Genomic DNA, 18,181 nt, shown 5'->3' on the forward strand with positions numbered 1-18,181 from the left:
TATCGTTTTTGCTCCCCTCCACTCTGTTGTGTATTCCCTGATTCCGCGCTTGGAAAAATAGTCAAAACGACAACAGTCCTCTTCCTTCTGTCCTCGGCTGCATTTTCTGCTCACAATTCCACCATGCGTAAGGACAGGCCCGACGTACCGTCCGGCATCAAAGGCTGGGGGTTCCTTTCCTCCTACGTCAAGCAAGACTTTACGCCAGCGGGTTGGCTCAGAATACCGGTCGCTATCTCAAAGACATGGCGGCCCAGACCGCGGCGTGACGTGGAACGTCCGAGCAAGTATGGCGTGGAAACCAGGCCTGGTGTGCCGATGGGCAACTACAAGAAGAGGGTTCCAGAGAAGAGGTTCAAGCCCAAAGATATTTCGTGGCTGGGGTTGAAGAAGACTTCGAAGGTTGGGCCGGCCAAGTAAAGTCGAGCATGAGGCTGACGGGAAGACGACCAAGACGTGATAGCCCTAGATTGGTTGCCCAATCAGTTCGCCGTTAATTACACGCTTGCAAACAAAGAAATTGATGCCGTCCGCGCTTATGAACCAATGTGAAACTGCAGAGCATGTAGTGTCTGTAAGACGTGGCACATTGGCCAACAGTCAAGCCCCAACCTGCAATTTCTAACCAATTTCCATTTTGCATATAGTCACGCTCTAAATTAAAACTTGTAGCGGTTGTTCCTTCAATCAAGTTGGAGTAGTTTCCAGTTGTCAAGTGTCTGAGCTCAATAATTGTTGTTGTCGCTCTAAATTTGGATAATTATTATAATAAGGGCTATAATTATAAAGCTTAAAATAATATTTAATATTTAACTAATAATTTACTTTAATATTAAGGGTTTTTAGTTTTTTTTAAAGCTTTAAAAGGTAAATAATTTTTATTTATATTAAAAGGTAATTAAAAGGTTATTTTAAGTACTTAAAGCTTTTATTAGATTTTAAGCTTTTATATAATTATTATTATATTTAAAGTATAATTTATATTTTTATAATAATATAATATTTATATAATAAATTTTTTTTTTTTTTAGGTTTATTTTTAAGTTTTTATTTAATTTATAACTTTTTAATTATATAATTTTATTAAATTTAAGTATTAATATTATATTAAAAGTTATTTTATATTATTTTTTAAGAAATACTTATAAAATTTCTAAGTTTAATATTTTTTTATTAATTATTTTATTTATTTAATTAAATACTTAATATTATTTTTTATTTTTTATAAGTTTATAATTTTTTTAATTTTATAATTTATTTTAATAAATATAACTTTTTATAAAACCTGGTTTAAATTAAGTAGTTTTTAATTATTAATATAAAAAAGCTTAATAAATAATATATAAAATAAATTATAAATTTTTTTTAAATTTAAAATAATTTTAATTTAATAATAATAATAAATATAACTTTTATAATTTTAAAAGATTTTAATATTTTTTTATTTAGCTTTTTTATTAGTTTTTTAATTCTAATATTTTTAATATTTAATATAATAAAATTATTTATTTAATAATTAAATAAACTAGCTTATTTTTTATTAGCTTATTTTTTTATTTTTTAATAATTTTTATTAAGCTATTTTTTTATATTTTTATAAATAATTATTATTTAATATATATATAATTTATTTATTAGGTTTTTAGGTATAATTCTTATTTTATTTAGGTTATTAATTAATAAATAATAATTATAATTAATATAAAAAAAAGTAAAATTAAATAATATTAATATAAAATTATTATAAGTAAATTTAATAATTAATAATAAGTTTTTTTAATTTAATATTTTATAATTTATAAATATTTTAAGGTAAATTTTTAATATTTAATTTATTTTTTTTATTTACTTATTTATTTATAAGTAAAATATTATATTTATATAACTTTTAATTTTTATAAGTTTAAAAAAAAAATTTTAAAAATATATAATAAATTTTAAGTTTTTATTAAAAATAATATTTTTAAGAATTTTATATAATTTTTAATATTATTATATAAAAATTTATATAAAAAAATTTTTTTTTTTTTAATTTAAATAAAATAAAATATATTATTTTTATAAAAAAATTAATTATAATTTAAATAAAATTATATTTATTAAATATTAATAAATTAATAATAAAATTTATTATTATTAATTATTATAAAATATAATATAATTTTATTAATTATAATAAGCTATAAAAAGTATACTTAAAGTTTTTATTTTATTAGTATTTTAAGTAGGTTTTAATATAATTTTATATTAAGTTTTAAAGGTTTAATTATTAAAAGCTTTTTATAATTAATTTTATTATTTTATTTATATTTATATAGCTAATAACTTAAATATTATATTTAGATTATATAATATTAATTTATAAGCTTTTTAGAATTTATAAATACTTTTTTTAATAAAATAATTCTTATTTTATTATAATATTTTTTAATAATTTTATTAATACTTTAATATATTTATAATTTTTCTTATTATATTTTAATATTTATTAAATAAATTTTTTATATTAGTTTTAAATTATAAAATTATAAAAATAATTTTTTATTAATAATATTATTAAAAAAAAAAAAGTAAAATACTTATTTTATAAAATTATTATAATTAATTAGTTTTTATTTTTTTTTTTTAATTTATATTATAATAATTTAAAAAAAATATTTATTTTCTTATTTTTTTTTATTAAATAATAATTAATAATAAAAAAATAATTAATTAATTTTTATATTTATTAGGTTTATTTTTAATTAAAAATTTTAATAATAATAAAATACTTTAAATTTTAATAATTTAAAAAAACTTTTATTTTATATTTTATATTTTTTAAATAATATTTTTATTTCTTAAAATAATTTATAATTATAAATAGTTTTTTATTATATATTTTATAATTAATTTTTATTAAAAAAAGCTTTTTAAAATAATAAGCTATAAAATATATTTTTTTATTAGATTTTACTTATAATAATATAGCTTTTAAAATAAAATTTAATATATTAGCTTTAATTATTACTTATAAGACTAGGTTAAATTAAATAAAAACTAAAGCTATATAAAAAATAATTTTTAGTTATTTAAATACTTTTTATATTTTTATTATTTATAATTATATTTTCTTATTTTTATATTTTATAATATTAATTAATAAATAAGTAATTTTTAAAAAGTTTTTAATAAATTATTTATAAAAATTTATAAAGCTTATAAATTTTTAAATATTTTTAAAATTTATTAATATTTTTTATAATTTAATATATTTAACTTTTATTAATAATATTAAAATTCTTATAATTAAAATATTAAACTTTAAAAATTTAACTTTTATAATTATTTATTTATACTTTTATAATATAATTTTAAGCTTATATTTAATTAATTAATATAATATTTCTTAAATAATAATATTATATTATTTTTTTAATTTTATATAAATAAAAATATTATTTAAATAAATTAAAACTTTTATATTTATTATATTTTAAAAGATTTTATTTATTATTATTTAAAAAATTAATAATATATTAATAAGTTTAAAAAGTATAATTATATACTTATATAAATTATAATAATAATAAAAAGCTATTTTTTATTTATAATTTTTAATAATTTATATTAAATTAAACTTTATTTTAAAGTTAATTTTTAAGAATATTTTAGCTTTTTATAATTAGTTTTATAGTTTTTATATTAATAATATAAAATATTTAATTAAAATAATTATTTTATTTAAGCTTTAATAATTAATAATAAATTATAAAAGGTTTTTTAGGTTTTTTTTTTTATAAATATTATTAATATATTATAAAATATTTTTAACTTTTTAATTTTATTACTTTTAAGTATTTTATTTAATTAAGCTTATAAGAAATTTAATTTTTTAAGCTTATTATATATAAAAGTTTTTATAAAAGTAATTTATTATTTATAAGTTTAATTTTATAATTTTATAATTAATATTATAAAAGTTTTAATATAATTTTTTTATTATAAAAAGTATAAATTTCTTAAATTTATTTAATATTTAAGTTATTATAATATTAATAATTATTTAAGCTAATATAATTTACTTTTTTATTATAAATTTTAATAATTCTAAATTATAATAGTTTTCTTAATAATATTATAATAAAAAATATTTTTTTTTATATTATAATCTTAAAAATTAATTAATTAATAAATTCTTATTTATTAATATAAAAAAATTATATTATAATTTATATCTAGCTTATTTATTTTAAATAATAAGTATATAAAATAATTATTAATATATTTTAATATAATAAGTTTAATATAATAATATTTTTTTATATTATTTAAGAAATTATTAAATATATATAAAATTTTTTTATATTAATATTTTCTTAATTAAATATTTATTTTTTAAGTTAAAATTAATAATAATATTAAAAAATTATTTTTATTATTAAAAAAAACTTAAATTTTAGTTTTTTTTTTATTTATTAATAAAATTATAAATATTATTAATATATTTTTTAAAATAAGTTTTTTTTAAGGTTTTTTAAGTAATAATTTAAAAATTTAATAAATTTTTATTTTTTTTTTATTTTATATTAATTATTTAATTTTATAAAATAAGTTATAATAACTTTTTAAAAATTTAAATTAAAATTTAAAAGTTTAATAATTTATAATTTATATATATTTTTATATAAATTATTTATAATTATAATTTTAAGTATTTTTAATAATAATTTTTTTTTTTAATTTTATTACTTTTTTTTTTATATTAATAATTTTTAAAATTATTAATAATTTCTTATTATTTATATTTTTTTATATAAAATAAATAAATATTTAATAATTATTTTTTTTATATTATTAATATAATATTTTTATTATTTTTTATTTAATTATAATAATTATATTAACTTTTTAAAGTATATTTTTTTTTTAGTTTTTTTTTATTTTTTAAAAATAAACTTAAATTTTATTAAAAGTATTTATATAAGCTTTTTTAATATTAGCTTAATTTTAAGGGCTTAATTATTAAATTAAGCTTTTTTTTTAGCTTTTTTATATTAATTATATATATATTTTTATAAGTTAAATTTACTTTTATAATTATATTAAAAAATATTAATTTATTTTTTAATAAGCTTTTATATTTTATATAAATAAAATATATAATTTTTTAAGAAATATTTTTATAATATAATTTTTTATATTAATATCTAATTAGCTTATTAATTTATTAAAAATAGAAAATTTTATAATATAATAATTTATATTACTTTTATATTTTAAGGTTTAAATTTTTTTTTAATTATAGTTTTTTTTTTTATATTTTTAAATTATTCTTAAAAAATAATTATATAAAAATCTTATATTTTTATTATTTTTATAATATTTACTTATATTAAATATTATTAATATTATAACTAAGCTTATTTTATTAATAAAGTATTAATTTAATTAATTTTTAGTTTATTTAAAATAAAAGTATTTTTATAAAATATTATATATATTTTTATAAAGTATTATTAAAATTTAAAGTTTTTTTAAAATATATTATTAAATTATAAAAGCTTTAAAATATTAAAAAAATTTATTATTATTATTTATTTAATAGCTTACTTTTAAGTAAAATTAGGTTTTAGGTTTTAAAATAATTAAAAAAGTTTTTTTAATAAGTTATTATTATTTAAGCTAAATAAATTATTAAGGTTTTTAAGGTTTAATATAAATTATATTAAAATTTTAAAGTTATAAACTTATTTTTTTATTATTTTATAAAAGTTTTTATTATTAAATAATAATAATTTTTATAAAAAATATATATAAAAATAATTTTATATTATTAAAATAGCTTTTTTTATTAATTTATTAAGTATATAAGTTATATTTATTTACTTTTTTTAATATATTTATTTAATTAAGTTTTTAATTATAATTTTAATTAAAATATAAAGTTTCTTAAAAATTTATTACTTTTATAAGTTTAATTTTTTTAAAATAATATATTATTAAGTAAAAAAAGCTATAATTTACTTATAATAACTAATAATTTATAAGTAATAAATATTAATAAAATTAATATAAAATTATATTTAATTTTTAAGTTTAAACTTTATTATTTTAAGCTTTTTTTTTAAAATATTAATAATAATTATAATTTAAGCTAAAATATTTTTAAAATATATATAATAATTATAAAACTATTTAATAATAAAATTTTTTATTATTAAATTTTATATAAATTAAGCTATTTAAAAGTATATATTTTTAATAAGTTATTTTATTACCTTTTTTATAGCTTATTAAAGTTAAATTAATTATTTTTAATTAATATTAATATTAATATTAATTAAATTATTAAATTATAATAAAAAAATAAAAAAAAGGCTAGTTAATTACCAGGACCTACTAATAATATAATTAATAGCTATACCTAGCTAATTAAATAATAATATATAATTAAAAAAATATTATATATATATATTATAATATATTAAATTTATTAGCTTAAAAGGTAATTTATAACCTTATATACTAGTAAAAGCTTATAACTTTATATGTTAAAAATATATATAATAATAATAATAATTTATAATTATATAAGTTATACCCTAAAAAACTTAAAGTAATTTAATATAATATAAATTAATAAAGTCCTGACTTTTATAAAGCTTATTATTTTTCTTATAATTACCTTATTTTACTTTTATATACCTAATTTAAATAAATTACTTTATAAATAATATAACTACTTATAGGTTTTTAGCTTTATATTACTCCCTAAAGTATTTATTAATATCAGACTTAGTTAGTAATTAATAATTATAATTATAACTAGTATTAAAAAAGGTAATAAGCTTAATATAAGTAAATTACTTATTATAACTTTAAAAATTAAAGCTAATAAACTTAAAAAAATAATAAAAAAGTTATTATTATAAAAAATATTAATAAGAAAAAAAATATATTATTAAAAACTAAAAATATTAAAAAGGTTAAAAAACTTAATAAAATAACTAAAAAAGTAAGAAAAAAAGAAAAAATAAAAGGGAAAATTAAGAAAAATATTATAAAGCTAGTTAATAAAAAGTAGCTTTATATTATAGTTTTCCCTCTTATTATAAAGGGATATTAATATTAATAAAATTAATTACTTTTTAATATTTTTTATAAGCTTAAATATAATAATATTAGATTTTATTTAGGTTATATTAATTAATTAATTAAATAATTTAAGCTTATAAGTAAAAAGCTTTATAAATAATAATTATTTACTTATTAATATAAACTAAATTAATTAATATATTTTAAGATATATTAAATAATATTAATAGCTTTAATATATTTTTTATTATTACTTTAAAGTTAAGTAAATTATAAATTATTTTTTATAATAATTAAAAAATTAAAATTATTATAATAAAACTTTAAAAAATTATATTATTATTAAAAAAAACTTTTAAAAAAATATTATTATTAAAAAAATTAATTAATTTATTTTTTAAAAATAAATTTTTTTTTTTTAAAAGGTTTTAATATTTTTTTTAATAATAAAATATTATTAAAATAATAATTTTTAAGATTATTATTAAATATTTATTTATTTAATTTTTAAGTAATATAAAATAAAATAATAAAAATAATAAAAATAAAAAACTAAGTTTTATTAAATAATTAATTATTTTTTAATAATTTTAAAAAAATAAAAAAAAAAAATTTTTTAATATAAGCTTAAAAGAAAATTAAAATAATAATAAAGCTTTTAATATAAATAAAAAAAGCTTTTTTTAAAATAAAAATAAATTATTTATAATAAAAATTATAATTATAAAGCTTAAAATAATATTTAATATTTAATTAATAATTTATTTTAATATTAAAAATTTTTAGTTTTTTTAAAGCTTTAAAAAATAAATAATTTTTATTTATATTAAAAAATAATTAAAAAGTTATTTTAAGTATTTAAAGCTTTTATTAGATTTTAAGCTTTTATATAATTATTATTATATTTAAGGTATAGCTTATACCTTTATAGTAACGTGATATCTATATAATAATTATTAATCCGCGCATTGAGAAGGGCAGACAGGATCGAGGTAAGAGTGTGGAAAGGCGAGCAACAGTCTCGTGAATCTATTCGCATGGAGCCGAGCTTGAGAATAACAATTACAACCTTCTCTGCACCGACTGTTATATTATGAAGCGGCATATCAGTCAACTGTTTGCGGCAGAGTCGACGACAGCTGTAATCTTGCACCTTTACAACTATGTTAGTCGCAAAGCATTCAACAAAGACCTGTGCGTTACAAAAGAATAATAAATAAAAGAGGCTCTGTGGAATGGACCAGATCGCATTCTCAAGACTCAGGAAGACGTACAGCCTAATTGCTTCATAAGAAAGCAAACACCAATATATTATAATGTAGCGCATTCGAGCATGTCTTTATTATTTGGGATGGATTTAGCAGACCTGTTAGGACCTGTCAGCCTGTATTCCCACAATACGAGACCACTGGAAATACGGCAAGCTGTTGGCCGTGACTGCTTCCAAAGGCGCGCGTAAAGGTTCGTCTCTCATAATTTGCGACAACATCTGGTGCCCCTTGTTGTCGGGTCCTCGAACCAAATTTTCGCAGCGGCAAAAAGGACAGCGGGTGACTATGCAGCCCACCATTTGGGGTACAGTGATCTCCATTCGGTCGTAGGATCCATGAACTTCTCCTTATACAGAGACCACCTTCTCCGGATCAAAACCAGCAGCCTGGTCAAAGTAGTACCCCCTCTGGTTGGTAATTAGCCTCAAGGGCTCGACGCCATTGCCTCGGTCAAGCGAAAAATCGCAGTTGTAATGGGTGTGCCCGAATGCCCACGCCTTGACTTTGCTGCTCTTGAAGCAAGGCTGCTCCGACATATCAGTAGCGAAAGCACTGGCGATGGAGCTTCCGGCGTGCTTTGGGTCCATGGCACGAGGATCCAGCGAAGGGCTCCAGTGCGAAAGGATGATGATGCGAACATTGGAGCGGTCCAGGTCAGCGACCTGGCGGTTGAGCCAGGCGACATCCCGTTGATGCATGTCGTTGTGGGTGTCTGTGGTCCAGTCGGTTGTCTGGTAGAAGTCGTTGATGCCCATGCCAACAGCCAGGTGTTTATCGGGAAAGATGTGAGAGAAAAGGCTGCAGCCGAGAACGACGACGTTTGTACCCGGTAGGCGGTAGGCGGCTCGGTCGAGGAGGATGAATTCCCCAAGAGACGCGTCGTCACGGGTTTCCTTCTCAAAGATGCGCAGAAGTTGAATGGTGTCGTCCCAGTTGGAGCGGTACGCCTCGTGATTGCCGGGGACAAACAGCACAGCCTTGAACTGCTTCAGCTGTCGAGCTAGAAATGCAAGGCAGTCGGTGTTGTGTGCTTCGATGTAGCCACTGTCTCCAAGGAGAGCCAAGTATGGTGCCGTGGGAGTAATGTCGAATAAGTCGTAAGTCATGGGAGACTCTAGATGTATGTCGGAGATGATCTGGACCGCCATGACGGATGAAGATGGCGCAGTCTGGGTGCTCTGACGCATCTTGTAAAAAGAAAAAGGCACCGGTTTGTGTTTGGAGTATGTGCATAGTGTCAACTGGTGTGTCATCACGCATCACGCACTGTGTTTGCTCGGGTGGAGACGGTCCGGTTGGCGTCAAAAGGCACATGCACCTACCCTAGAGCTGGTATCTTCTGCCTGCTCTGTTGGATTTCGGCTGTGCCCAGATCTCATCAATAGCTGAACTCTATCAAGACATGTCTGGTCACACAGAGGATCTTCATCGCATTAAAGACTTCGATGTTGGAGTTACTGAACACGGGGGCGGGAGCGCACTTGTCACCACAGCCACGCGGCTGGGGGGGAAATCCAGACGGCACTGCAATTAGTATTATCGCCCCATGAAGCACCATACCGCACAGCTCATCCTGGCCAAAGCCAAAAGAAGGTCCTTGCTACTTACATGTGTACGGAAAGTGAGGGCCATTGTGCCAGAGCCGTGCTCTGCAGTCGCCCAGGCCTCGAGTGTTCCAGAGTCCTGTCGATGCCGAGTGCCATTTCACAACCAACAGCTTCAAAGACCAACCAACATCATCTTTGTTGCAAGTATGGAGTGCCGATGGTTACCTGCACCGGGTGACTCCGCTTCATGCCGTGTTACCCTGTTGGTTGGTGGTGCGGTCTGAGTCCTGACTGATCAATGGACTTGCTCATTTCTATGGGCCACAACTGTTTTCACCCGTGTGAGATCAAGCTATGTTTCAATTTTTGTCACGAAAAAATCATACACGGATCTACAGATCTTCTATGGTATAATTCCACCCGGACGGAATGTCATCCGCCACAACAGCCTCGGGATCGGGGCCCCAGCTCGTATAGTCGACAATAGCTCCATTCTCAACATGAAGCCTCCTGCTACCGAGGTTTACGGTTCGCTGAGATGCCCAATTCTGAATCTTGTCGAAATTTCGGCACATGTGAACCACTTCAAGCTCCGTCTTCGTAATCTTCTTGCTCTCCAGCCACTTGTACGTGATCAAACTGGTGTCCGAGTGGCACATGATGGATTGGCGAAGCGACTCTACAGAATGGTCTATCGTTTGATTCCATCAGTATGCGGGACGTGGAGTTTTCCAGGCGGCCAGTTTCCTTCTCACCTATGTGCAGCCATTGAATGTATTTGACTGTGCCGTCAGGGTTTGTCAACGATGTGTTGTACCGCCGGGGATAGAAGGCCATTCGAATCTGATTCTGCTTCCAGTGTAAGCTTTACTTCCAATGTCACCCAGCATCTCTGACCGAGCACCTACCAGATAGTGTAGCTGGTGGAATACGTCTAGGCCAACCATGAGGTCGTTCAACATGTATAAAAGTGCCGACTATTGAAGAGCTTAGGGCGGCTGCATCAAGACGATGGGAGACCCTCTTACCGCCATAGAGCTCTTGCCATAATCGGTCGGTCTCGTCCGTCGGAAAGCCCTGGTATGGAGAGCTGGCGTGACTATTTCCCAGCTTGAAGAGGACGGGGACATATTCCACCGCATCTTCCGCTGGACCTTGAAGGAGGAGTTAGTCTAGGGATTTAGAAGAACGTCCGAATTGCAGCCGAATCAAAGGAAAATGGCCAGTACTTACTATAACTACCTCCTTGGTCATCGGGACTCGCCTTGCATCGGGCTGTGAATTTACCCACAATCACCAGGACAAGTGAGACAAGAAGTATGGCATTGAGAGCCCAAGAGACAAGAACAGAATGGTTTAAAACTGCGCTTGACTCTATGGTACCACGAGCCAGAACGGTAGAAAAGAAGCGAAGAGGGCAATAGACTTTGGCTGTCATGTGCGCTGAGTCCATCATCGTCTTCGTCGCCGCCCATCTCGGCGACTGGATCTTCTTTGAAGTGGCCTAGCGACATCGTGATAGCAGGCGAATATCGTTCTATGGGCGGATCGCCTGAACTTGGCGTGAAACAACTGAGAGTGTATATCGGAATTCGATTCTCGGCCAACCTCGAAGAAAGCTGCCCAATCCATTCTGCAACCCTCGCCTGGGCCCAGCGTCCTATCAAAGGGCCAGCAGGTCAATCGAAGCCAAGCCAACGCCAACTTGCATTTGCAAGGATTGCCGTTATGACTGATCCCCGGAACAACTCGGCATTTGTGACCGTCCATTTTGGTTCGATATGCTGTACCACAAGTACTGCATATTCATCTGTTGGTCTTCACTCCAGATGCGCCGAGACAAGTCGGAGTGTCTGTCCAAGTGACAGTCGCAAGAGTCTGCCATCGGAAGCCCTCCTTCGGGTTTCCGGCCGGTTTCGGGCGTTATCATCCCATCATCTATGATGCTGCGCTGTTGAGCTTACACGACCTCTTTCTTTCATTCTCCAAGGTCACAAGATGAGCTTTTTGCCAAAGTCGATTATGGCTCCCATCTCAAGCTACGCATACACGCCCATCCCCGTCAACTTGGACCATGGAAAGTCTGAGCCATATCATTTACAGGAAGGGTTGAACGAGAATAGCACTTCAGATCTTGAACTAAGAGACCGACGACGGCAACTTTTCCTGGTCGTTTTGACCTCGCTGTCTTTACTATGTCTCATGATCTTGAGCATGGCTCTGGGGCACCTTACTGTCACCAACTCCGACTGCGGCAGACAGCTTTCCACTTGGTGTAAGTTGCATGACAGGCAGAGCATGGAATAGGAGCGGTTAACTTGTTGCTAGCACCGGCATTCGAAGCTGTCGAGTATTACCAAACGACATTTGAGGGAGAATTTCTGGCTCCGTCAGTCTGGCGAGGCCCGCCCTTTCCAGAATTGGATGAAGCATGGAACCGCATCTCCATACGAGGCACGGGGAGCTTGAGAATCGCAAAATACGATCTTTCACGGCTCAACAAATCAGCCGACGCGGAAATTACTGCCGGCTTCGGAGACGGTACGAATGATGTACAAGTTTTGCTGGAGGTCTTCCATCAGCTCCACTGTCTGGTGTGTCTGTCGTCAGATTTTCCCCCTTCAAGCTCAATGCTTACAAGAGTCATGTTACAGAATGAAATCCGCAAGCACACCTGGCCTGAATACTACAAGTTTGACGCGCCGCCCAAGGTAGAGCGAGCGCACCTCGGTATGCCCATCACCATCTTCAAGTCAAGCCTTGATGCACCTAAGCTAACAGCTATGTGTTGATAACTTTCACAAGACCACTGTATTGAAATGCTGCGGATAAATTTAATGTGTACGGCAGACATGACCCCAATCACAGCCAAACAAGTTTCATGGAAGAACGGAGACGCTGCCCCGGATTTCAGCACTCTGCACACATGTCGGGACTTTTCCAAGATCCTAAAGCATGTCGAGGACCACGCGGATCTTTGGGGATTCTGGGCCTCGTAAGAGTTGGTGATGAGACCAAGAGACACAAAACGTAGTGGCTTCCGCGATCAAAGCTGCCGCCATGTTAGATGCGATACGGCATCGCAGATAGCAGTTGCTCGCGGAAAGTCACCAACTATACGCAGGCCGAAGTTGACACAATCTAGATAGTTCAATTGAGCCACTTTTTCCACTACTGATCGGTCCATACTCATAGCTAGTCACTTGGCTCGCTGCCATATCTTGGTAATCATTCCTAGGACGAGGATGATACACGCTTACCGCGTCACGAGTGCTGCTTCATGTGTACCGTGCTCTGTAAAACTAGAAACTTCCCACAGACTCAACCAACAAGACGAAGTGGCAAATGTGCAGCAACCATGCGTTGCATTTGATTGTCTGGCAGTCTCGAAACCGGCAATGATGACTTGACCAACCGCATATCCTTTTCCAGCCCCCAACATTGATCTGATGGTCCGAACTTGTTTATGGTTCGGACCGCTCGGCCCCCGAATTTCTTGATTCGCTGTTAAGGACGGAAGCTCTTGGCGGTGTGTTGGTCTGTGAGCATCGTAACTCAAGCCTACGGCCAATATTATGCAGCACCTTTGGAACCGGGTCTCGACTGGAGGGTGCTTTGACTATATGCACGTTCGGGAAGCATCAGTTCCGTCAAGTTCCATTTCGGAGCAAAGCCAACATGCAGAAGGGTACTTCCGTTCATGTGGGAATGGAATGACGTGGAAATGGCCAACTACCAAGGCAGAGGTGTTCACAGTGTATCATCACGCAAACGCACCTAATAGATTATGCATATTTAAAACTGAGTCCAGATTGGCAGTTGAATTGACGGCACATGTAGGACAGAACTGTCATACAATTCCGTTTAGCCATCAGGGGATAACAGGCATCGGGAGGTTGTCGTTGAAACAACGGAGACAGAACGATGCAAAAAAATACACCCAACTATTGGCAGCTATGATCACTCCGCATATCGCGCAAGAACAGACCGAATAGCGTATGCAGCTCCGTAACGAGTCTAGATTGGTAGGCGCTTGACTATGTGCGTGTTTGGATGCAACGATATGCTTTCCTCGATATGGAGACGGGAAAAAATGGAAAGATGCCAACATTTGAACTGTCAAGGCCGCCATGACCATGCCATACCATCGCGGCCCTTTGTCATCTATAAATCCAGCAACCTGCACCTCTTCCTAGCTGCTCTACTCAGTCTCCTCACAACCATACAAGCCGTCGAGCCACCCTGAAAAAGAATACAACCACACCAGCCAAGAACCTGAACACAGCAAGATGAAGTTCTCCGTCGCTCTCTTCGCCCTTGCCAGCTACCTTGCATCTGCCGCACCGACTGGCCCATCCCCTGGTGAGAAAGACCTCAGCGTTCTTGGTCCTTGGTTTTAGCTAACAGTAACAAAGATGCTTCTGGTCTCAGCAAAGGAGGTTTGCCAGCGGACTCGATCAAGGCTCGCATGAGCGATGATGCTGTCAAGTCGGCCCGGGTAAGGAGGCTATCAGCCACACATTTTCGTTTTGATCCAATCAAAGCAATGAAAACATGGCCGTCACTGACACTCTCTGCTTAGCACTCTGCGCGCCTGAACCCGGACGTGATTGAGGCCCCTTACTACCTTACTGGCGAGCTTCAGGAACGTTCGGAGGCTCTGAATCCCGATGTAATTGCGGCGCCTTTATACCTTGTTGGCGAGCTCCAGGAGTAGACAGCCGGGCAGCTCGGTCGTCGGGTTGAAGTTACTGCGCTGGACATGCCTAGTTATGCTCAAGTTACTCACGCATAGCAAACAGAGTATGCTTTCGCCAACAAGTACTCCTAATTGATTATCTTTCTATAATTCGCTCTCTTTTTACATGGGAAATCAAGAGTCTACAATATATGTTCCTGTAGTGAGTCAATTAATTAGATTGTGACATGTCCGGCTGCTGTAACTGGGCCTTTGTTTCTGTATAATGGCCGCAGGTGAGACGAATCACCTTGAGAAAATCGTATACTGGTTCATGTTGAGGCACATTGTATCATATTTATATCAGGTATGAGGGCCACACTATCATCGCAATGCGGCCTTGTCGTGTTTGACCTTTTACGCATGTTGCCGGTCGTATCGTCCGGCTGTATACAGCACGTTGATATGCCTGGACATCTACTCCCAAGAAGAGGGTACAGCGAGTGATAAGGGCACAGGTGATGCAGGTGTGATGGTGCGAATTTTCCTGCAATAGCGAATCCGCAATTCTCCCACGACAAGTGTCATCTTTCTTTGGAAAAGGACATCATGTCCTCTATAAATAGGAGACTTGCAGCCCCCTCAAACAGCTCAACGAGATTTGGTCAACGACAGATAATATCTGGTCATGTCAGGCTTTGTGGGCTGGTAAGACGCGTCGTTGGACGATCTGCGACGAACGATGCATTGAATAATAATTATTAAAAGACAGTGATATGATATTGCAGGGCACTAGCATGTTCTAAAGAAATTTGGCTAGGTCGTCGGCAGCAAAGCCACTGATAATGGCAGTAGCATCTCAATTATCACCAAACCCAAGCAGAACATGCTTCTCTTCGATAATAGAGCACGGTTATTTGGAGAGGCTAGCGTATCACCAGGTCCTCAACGTAATCGTGACTTGCAGCCAACCCACCGTGGTACATGTCTCCTGTAGCGGTTTATCAGTGGCTAGATTCAGCTCTGGTATTCGTAGCCGTCAACATTCAGAGTGTGTGGTGGTGCAGGTCCGATACGGACACTTGAGAGAGCTCAGGTTGCTGGAATAGCTGTGGAATTTGTTTAAACGAGTGTCTAAGATTTACTTGAAGCATGCATGCCAGTTTGTTGTGCCGTATAGCAATTTGCAGGGATGTTGAATCCTGTTCTTGCTCACCAACTTCTCTCCATCATTCGCCTAGATAACGAGCCCATCGCTACCAGTATACCCCATAATCCAATAGCCTGACCACAAAGCAGCCATCAAGAAGCCCTTGACTGGTTCCCTAATTCTCAACCGGACGCCTATCCCGATGCCAGACACCTTGCCTGTCGTACGAGATTGCTGCGGTGGTGCCGCCACTCAAGTTTAGAAAAAAGGGATTCGAGACGCTGTCGGAAATCATTGTCGCAGTCTCTAGGTGACTTTGGAACCAAAAAACTACCTTGGGCAGTGGTTGGAGTGTTGCTTTGCCTGGTGCGTAGGGTGTTGGGGATATAAAGACTACTCGACTGTTAATCCCCGTCCCTGTCTTTGGTCCTCCGTCTTGACTCACCTGGCACGTATTTCCCACCAATAAAAAGCTCAACCGCTGCTGAAGCTGGTATTTGATTTTTAAATCCAAAAGTGGCCGGGGGGAGGGTGGCGTCGGCCTCGGTGTGATACTGGGTCCAAGTATCGAGGATGTAGGTTTGTTTGAAGTCGATATCAAGCATTTGAGTTGTCCCCGTGAAGATTTCTATACCCAACAGTTAGGTCTTGGTAACCTGTGCATGGGTCTCTTGAGATATCATACGTCCAGGTTCAAAATTCTGGGTTGTGCCACCAATCCGGTACTTGTCTTCCCATGCCGCATTCATAAGCTCAGTCACCGCTTGTCCGCGTTAGTCAATCATAGTAGTGAAACGCGCGGACTGCCGACATACTGTTTGTCGAGGCAACAATGTTGAAGACATCTTTACTAGAACCCGCAAACACCTTGGCCATGATCAGTTTAGTACCATTCTTGTTGAAGATGTCAACCCAGTAAGGATCTAAGGTAAATTGTTAGAACAACTGTCACTCATTAAAGGGGGTCTTACTATACCGATCTTGATATCGACGCTGTATCTGATAGCATCAGCCATGACGACAATAGTTTTAGAGTCGGTAATGCAGGTAGCAAAGAGCAAATTTTGTATTTTGAATGGAATCGATGTCGGGCTTGATAGGAACCTTGGCCACAAATGAAGGAAGACGAGCTCCTTTATATACTTGGGTAGACACGCTCCTCTGAACGCTTTTCGAATCGACACTGCGTAGTGCGATGCGTCCCGTAGTGACATGATGAGCAGCCAAGGCAATGAAGCTCGAATCAACTGACCGATGGGGCTGCATTCGTGTGCCCGTCGAAGACCACATACATTGTAGACGATGCCAATCCTCAGCTACCACATCTGGCCTTGTTTCTTTTACTCGTGCCCATGTGGCGAGAAAAAAGAAACACACGTGCTGACAGCCGAAATTCTACATACGGCCTGTATGTGTATGTAGCATTGAATTGTGAACCCCTGCACCCGAAATCAAGACATATGCAAGACGCAACTGCCGCCGAACCACAAACAGAGTCACTTCAATTCTGTCAACCTAATTCCGAGACCACAGCCAGCCACAGTTCTAAAACCTAGGTACGCCCTGCCACGGTCTCTTCCATAATGAGCAACCATGTCTTTCATTTTCCTACGTGTTCTTTTATACATTGGGATGTAGTCTGAATGATTTGCTGACCTCAGGTATACACAACAGATAAAATGACTGGTAATGCCGGAGTAAAGAGACGTCTTTGAATGCTCAGCAAATATGGCATCATTATTGAAGCCGACAAGGAAAGAGGAAAGAGGGAATTTCCTGGCAATCGTCTAGACCTAGACTCGCCCCTAATCATGTCATTTGCCATCACAATTCACAAATGCCAGCCAACATACGCTGTGTTACTGTCTCAATATATCACAGTGATGCATGGCTTAACCCGTGAGACGCCATTCGATTGTCAAAGTTCTATAGCTACACATCCATGGAATATGAATATCCCTGTGGACTTAAATGTGATGCATTTATAGCGAATAATAAGGCAGGGATAAAGATTCGCCTTGTTAATTTATACTGCCGCCAGAATTAACAGCTAACCAATTTACTTTGACCAGGCGACGTCCTCCTATAAAATATATGTATATATATATGGAGGTGTTCAAGATATAGTACGTAGCTATACCGGAGTGTTGCCCGCAACCCAGTACTACACGTTATTCGTCTTCTCAACGCTATTCTGTCGCCGCAGGCAGTCATTGGTAGACTTGAGCTCGTAAGAGTCAATGCCTCATATTCATGGCGTTCAATCGACGACTATGCACGGGTCTAGCTGCTGTGTTGCACACATCTCTTGTCTCACTTCGTCACAAGTCCTACCGGGCGGTCCCGCACTGTTTATTTTCTGCGCCTCTTTTCTATACAGGCAAGGATGACGCAAAGAACAAAGGGATGGCTGGCCGCAGAAAGGCATGACTTTGTTGTAGACGAGACATTCCATATC

At 32.0% G+C, this 18,181-nt stretch overlaps 6 protein-coding genes across 6 annotated transcripts; 3 read left to right on the plus strand and 3 right to left on the minus strand.

Annotated features, from left to right (window-relative positions):
• Nucleotides 1-123: 123 nt before the first annotated feature.
• Nucleotides 124-420, plus strand: G6M90_00g080240 (uncharacterized protein; the record flags this gene model as incomplete). The annotated part of the gene is made up of 1 exon (XM_066131152.1): nucleotides 124-420. The coding sequence occupies one exon, from the start codon at nucleotides 124-126 to the stop codon at nucleotides 418-420; it is 297 nt and encodes a 98-aa protein (XP_065987227.1).
• Nucleotides 421-8,695: 8,275 nt separating this feature from the next.
• On the minus strand, nucleotides 8,696-9,535 carry G6M90_00g080250 (uncharacterized protein; the record flags this gene model as incomplete). The annotated part of the gene is made up of 1 exon (XM_014683792.1): nucleotides 8,696-9,535. The coding sequence occupies one exon, from the start codon at nucleotides 9,533-9,535 to the stop codon at nucleotides 8,696-8,698; it is 840 nt and encodes a 279-aa protein (XP_014539278.1).
• A 752-nt stretch (nucleotides 9,536-10,287) lies between these two features.
• On the minus strand, nucleotides 10,288-11,409 carry G6M90_00g080260 (uncharacterized protein; the record flags this gene model as incomplete). Its single annotated transcript, XM_066131153.1, has 6 exons — nucleotides 10,288-10,586; nucleotides 10,651-10,744; nucleotides 10,804-10,829; nucleotides 10,924-11,049; nucleotides 11,129-11,269; nucleotides 11,322-11,409. 6 exons carry the CDS (start codon nucleotides 11,407-11,409, stop codon nucleotides 10,288-10,290), a joined length of 774 nt encoding a protein of 257 aa, XP_065986939.1.
• Nucleotides 11,410-11,917: 508 nt separating this feature from the next.
• Nucleotides 11,918-12,894, plus strand: cctO_4 (Cyclochlorotine biosynthesis protein O; the record flags this gene model as incomplete). The annotated part of the gene is made up of 4 exons (XM_066131154.1): nucleotides 11,918-12,170; nucleotides 12,224-12,489; nucleotides 12,550-12,625; nucleotides 12,701-12,894. 4 exons carry the CDS (start codon nucleotides 11,918-11,920, stop codon nucleotides 12,892-12,894), a joined length of 789 nt encoding a protein of 262 aa, XP_065987110.1.
• Nucleotides 12,895-14,184: 1,290 nt separating this feature from the next.
• On the plus strand, nucleotides 14,185-14,612 carry G6M90_00g080280 (uncharacterized protein; the record flags this gene model as incomplete). The annotated part of the gene is made up of 3 exons (XM_014683795.1): nucleotides 14,185-14,257; nucleotides 14,311-14,393; nucleotides 14,478-14,612. The coding sequence occupies 3 exons, from the start codon at nucleotides 14,185-14,187 to the stop codon at nucleotides 14,610-14,612; spliced, it is 291 nt and encodes a 96-aa protein (XP_014539281.1).
• Nucleotides 14,613-15,898: 1,286 nt separating this feature from the next.
• Nucleotides 15,899-16,739, minus strand: G6M90_00g080290 (uncharacterized protein; the record flags this gene model as incomplete). The annotated part of the gene is made up of 5 exons (XM_014683796.2): nucleotides 15,899-16,116; nucleotides 16,169-16,351; nucleotides 16,409-16,486; nucleotides 16,539-16,646; nucleotides 16,700-16,739. The coding sequence occupies 5 exons, from the start codon at nucleotides 16,737-16,739 to the stop codon at nucleotides 15,899-15,901; spliced, it is 627 nt and encodes a 208-aa protein (XP_014539282.2).
• Nucleotides 16,740-18,181: the final 1,442 nt, after the last annotated feature.

Source organism: Metarhizium brunneum, chromosome 4 (genome assembly GCF_013426205.1).
Source record: "Metarhizium brunneum chromosome 4, complete sequence".
In the NCBI taxonomy this organism is placed as follows: Eukaryota; Fungi; Ascomycota; class Sordariomycetes; order Hypocreales; family Clavicipitaceae; genus Metarhizium; species Metarhizium brunneum.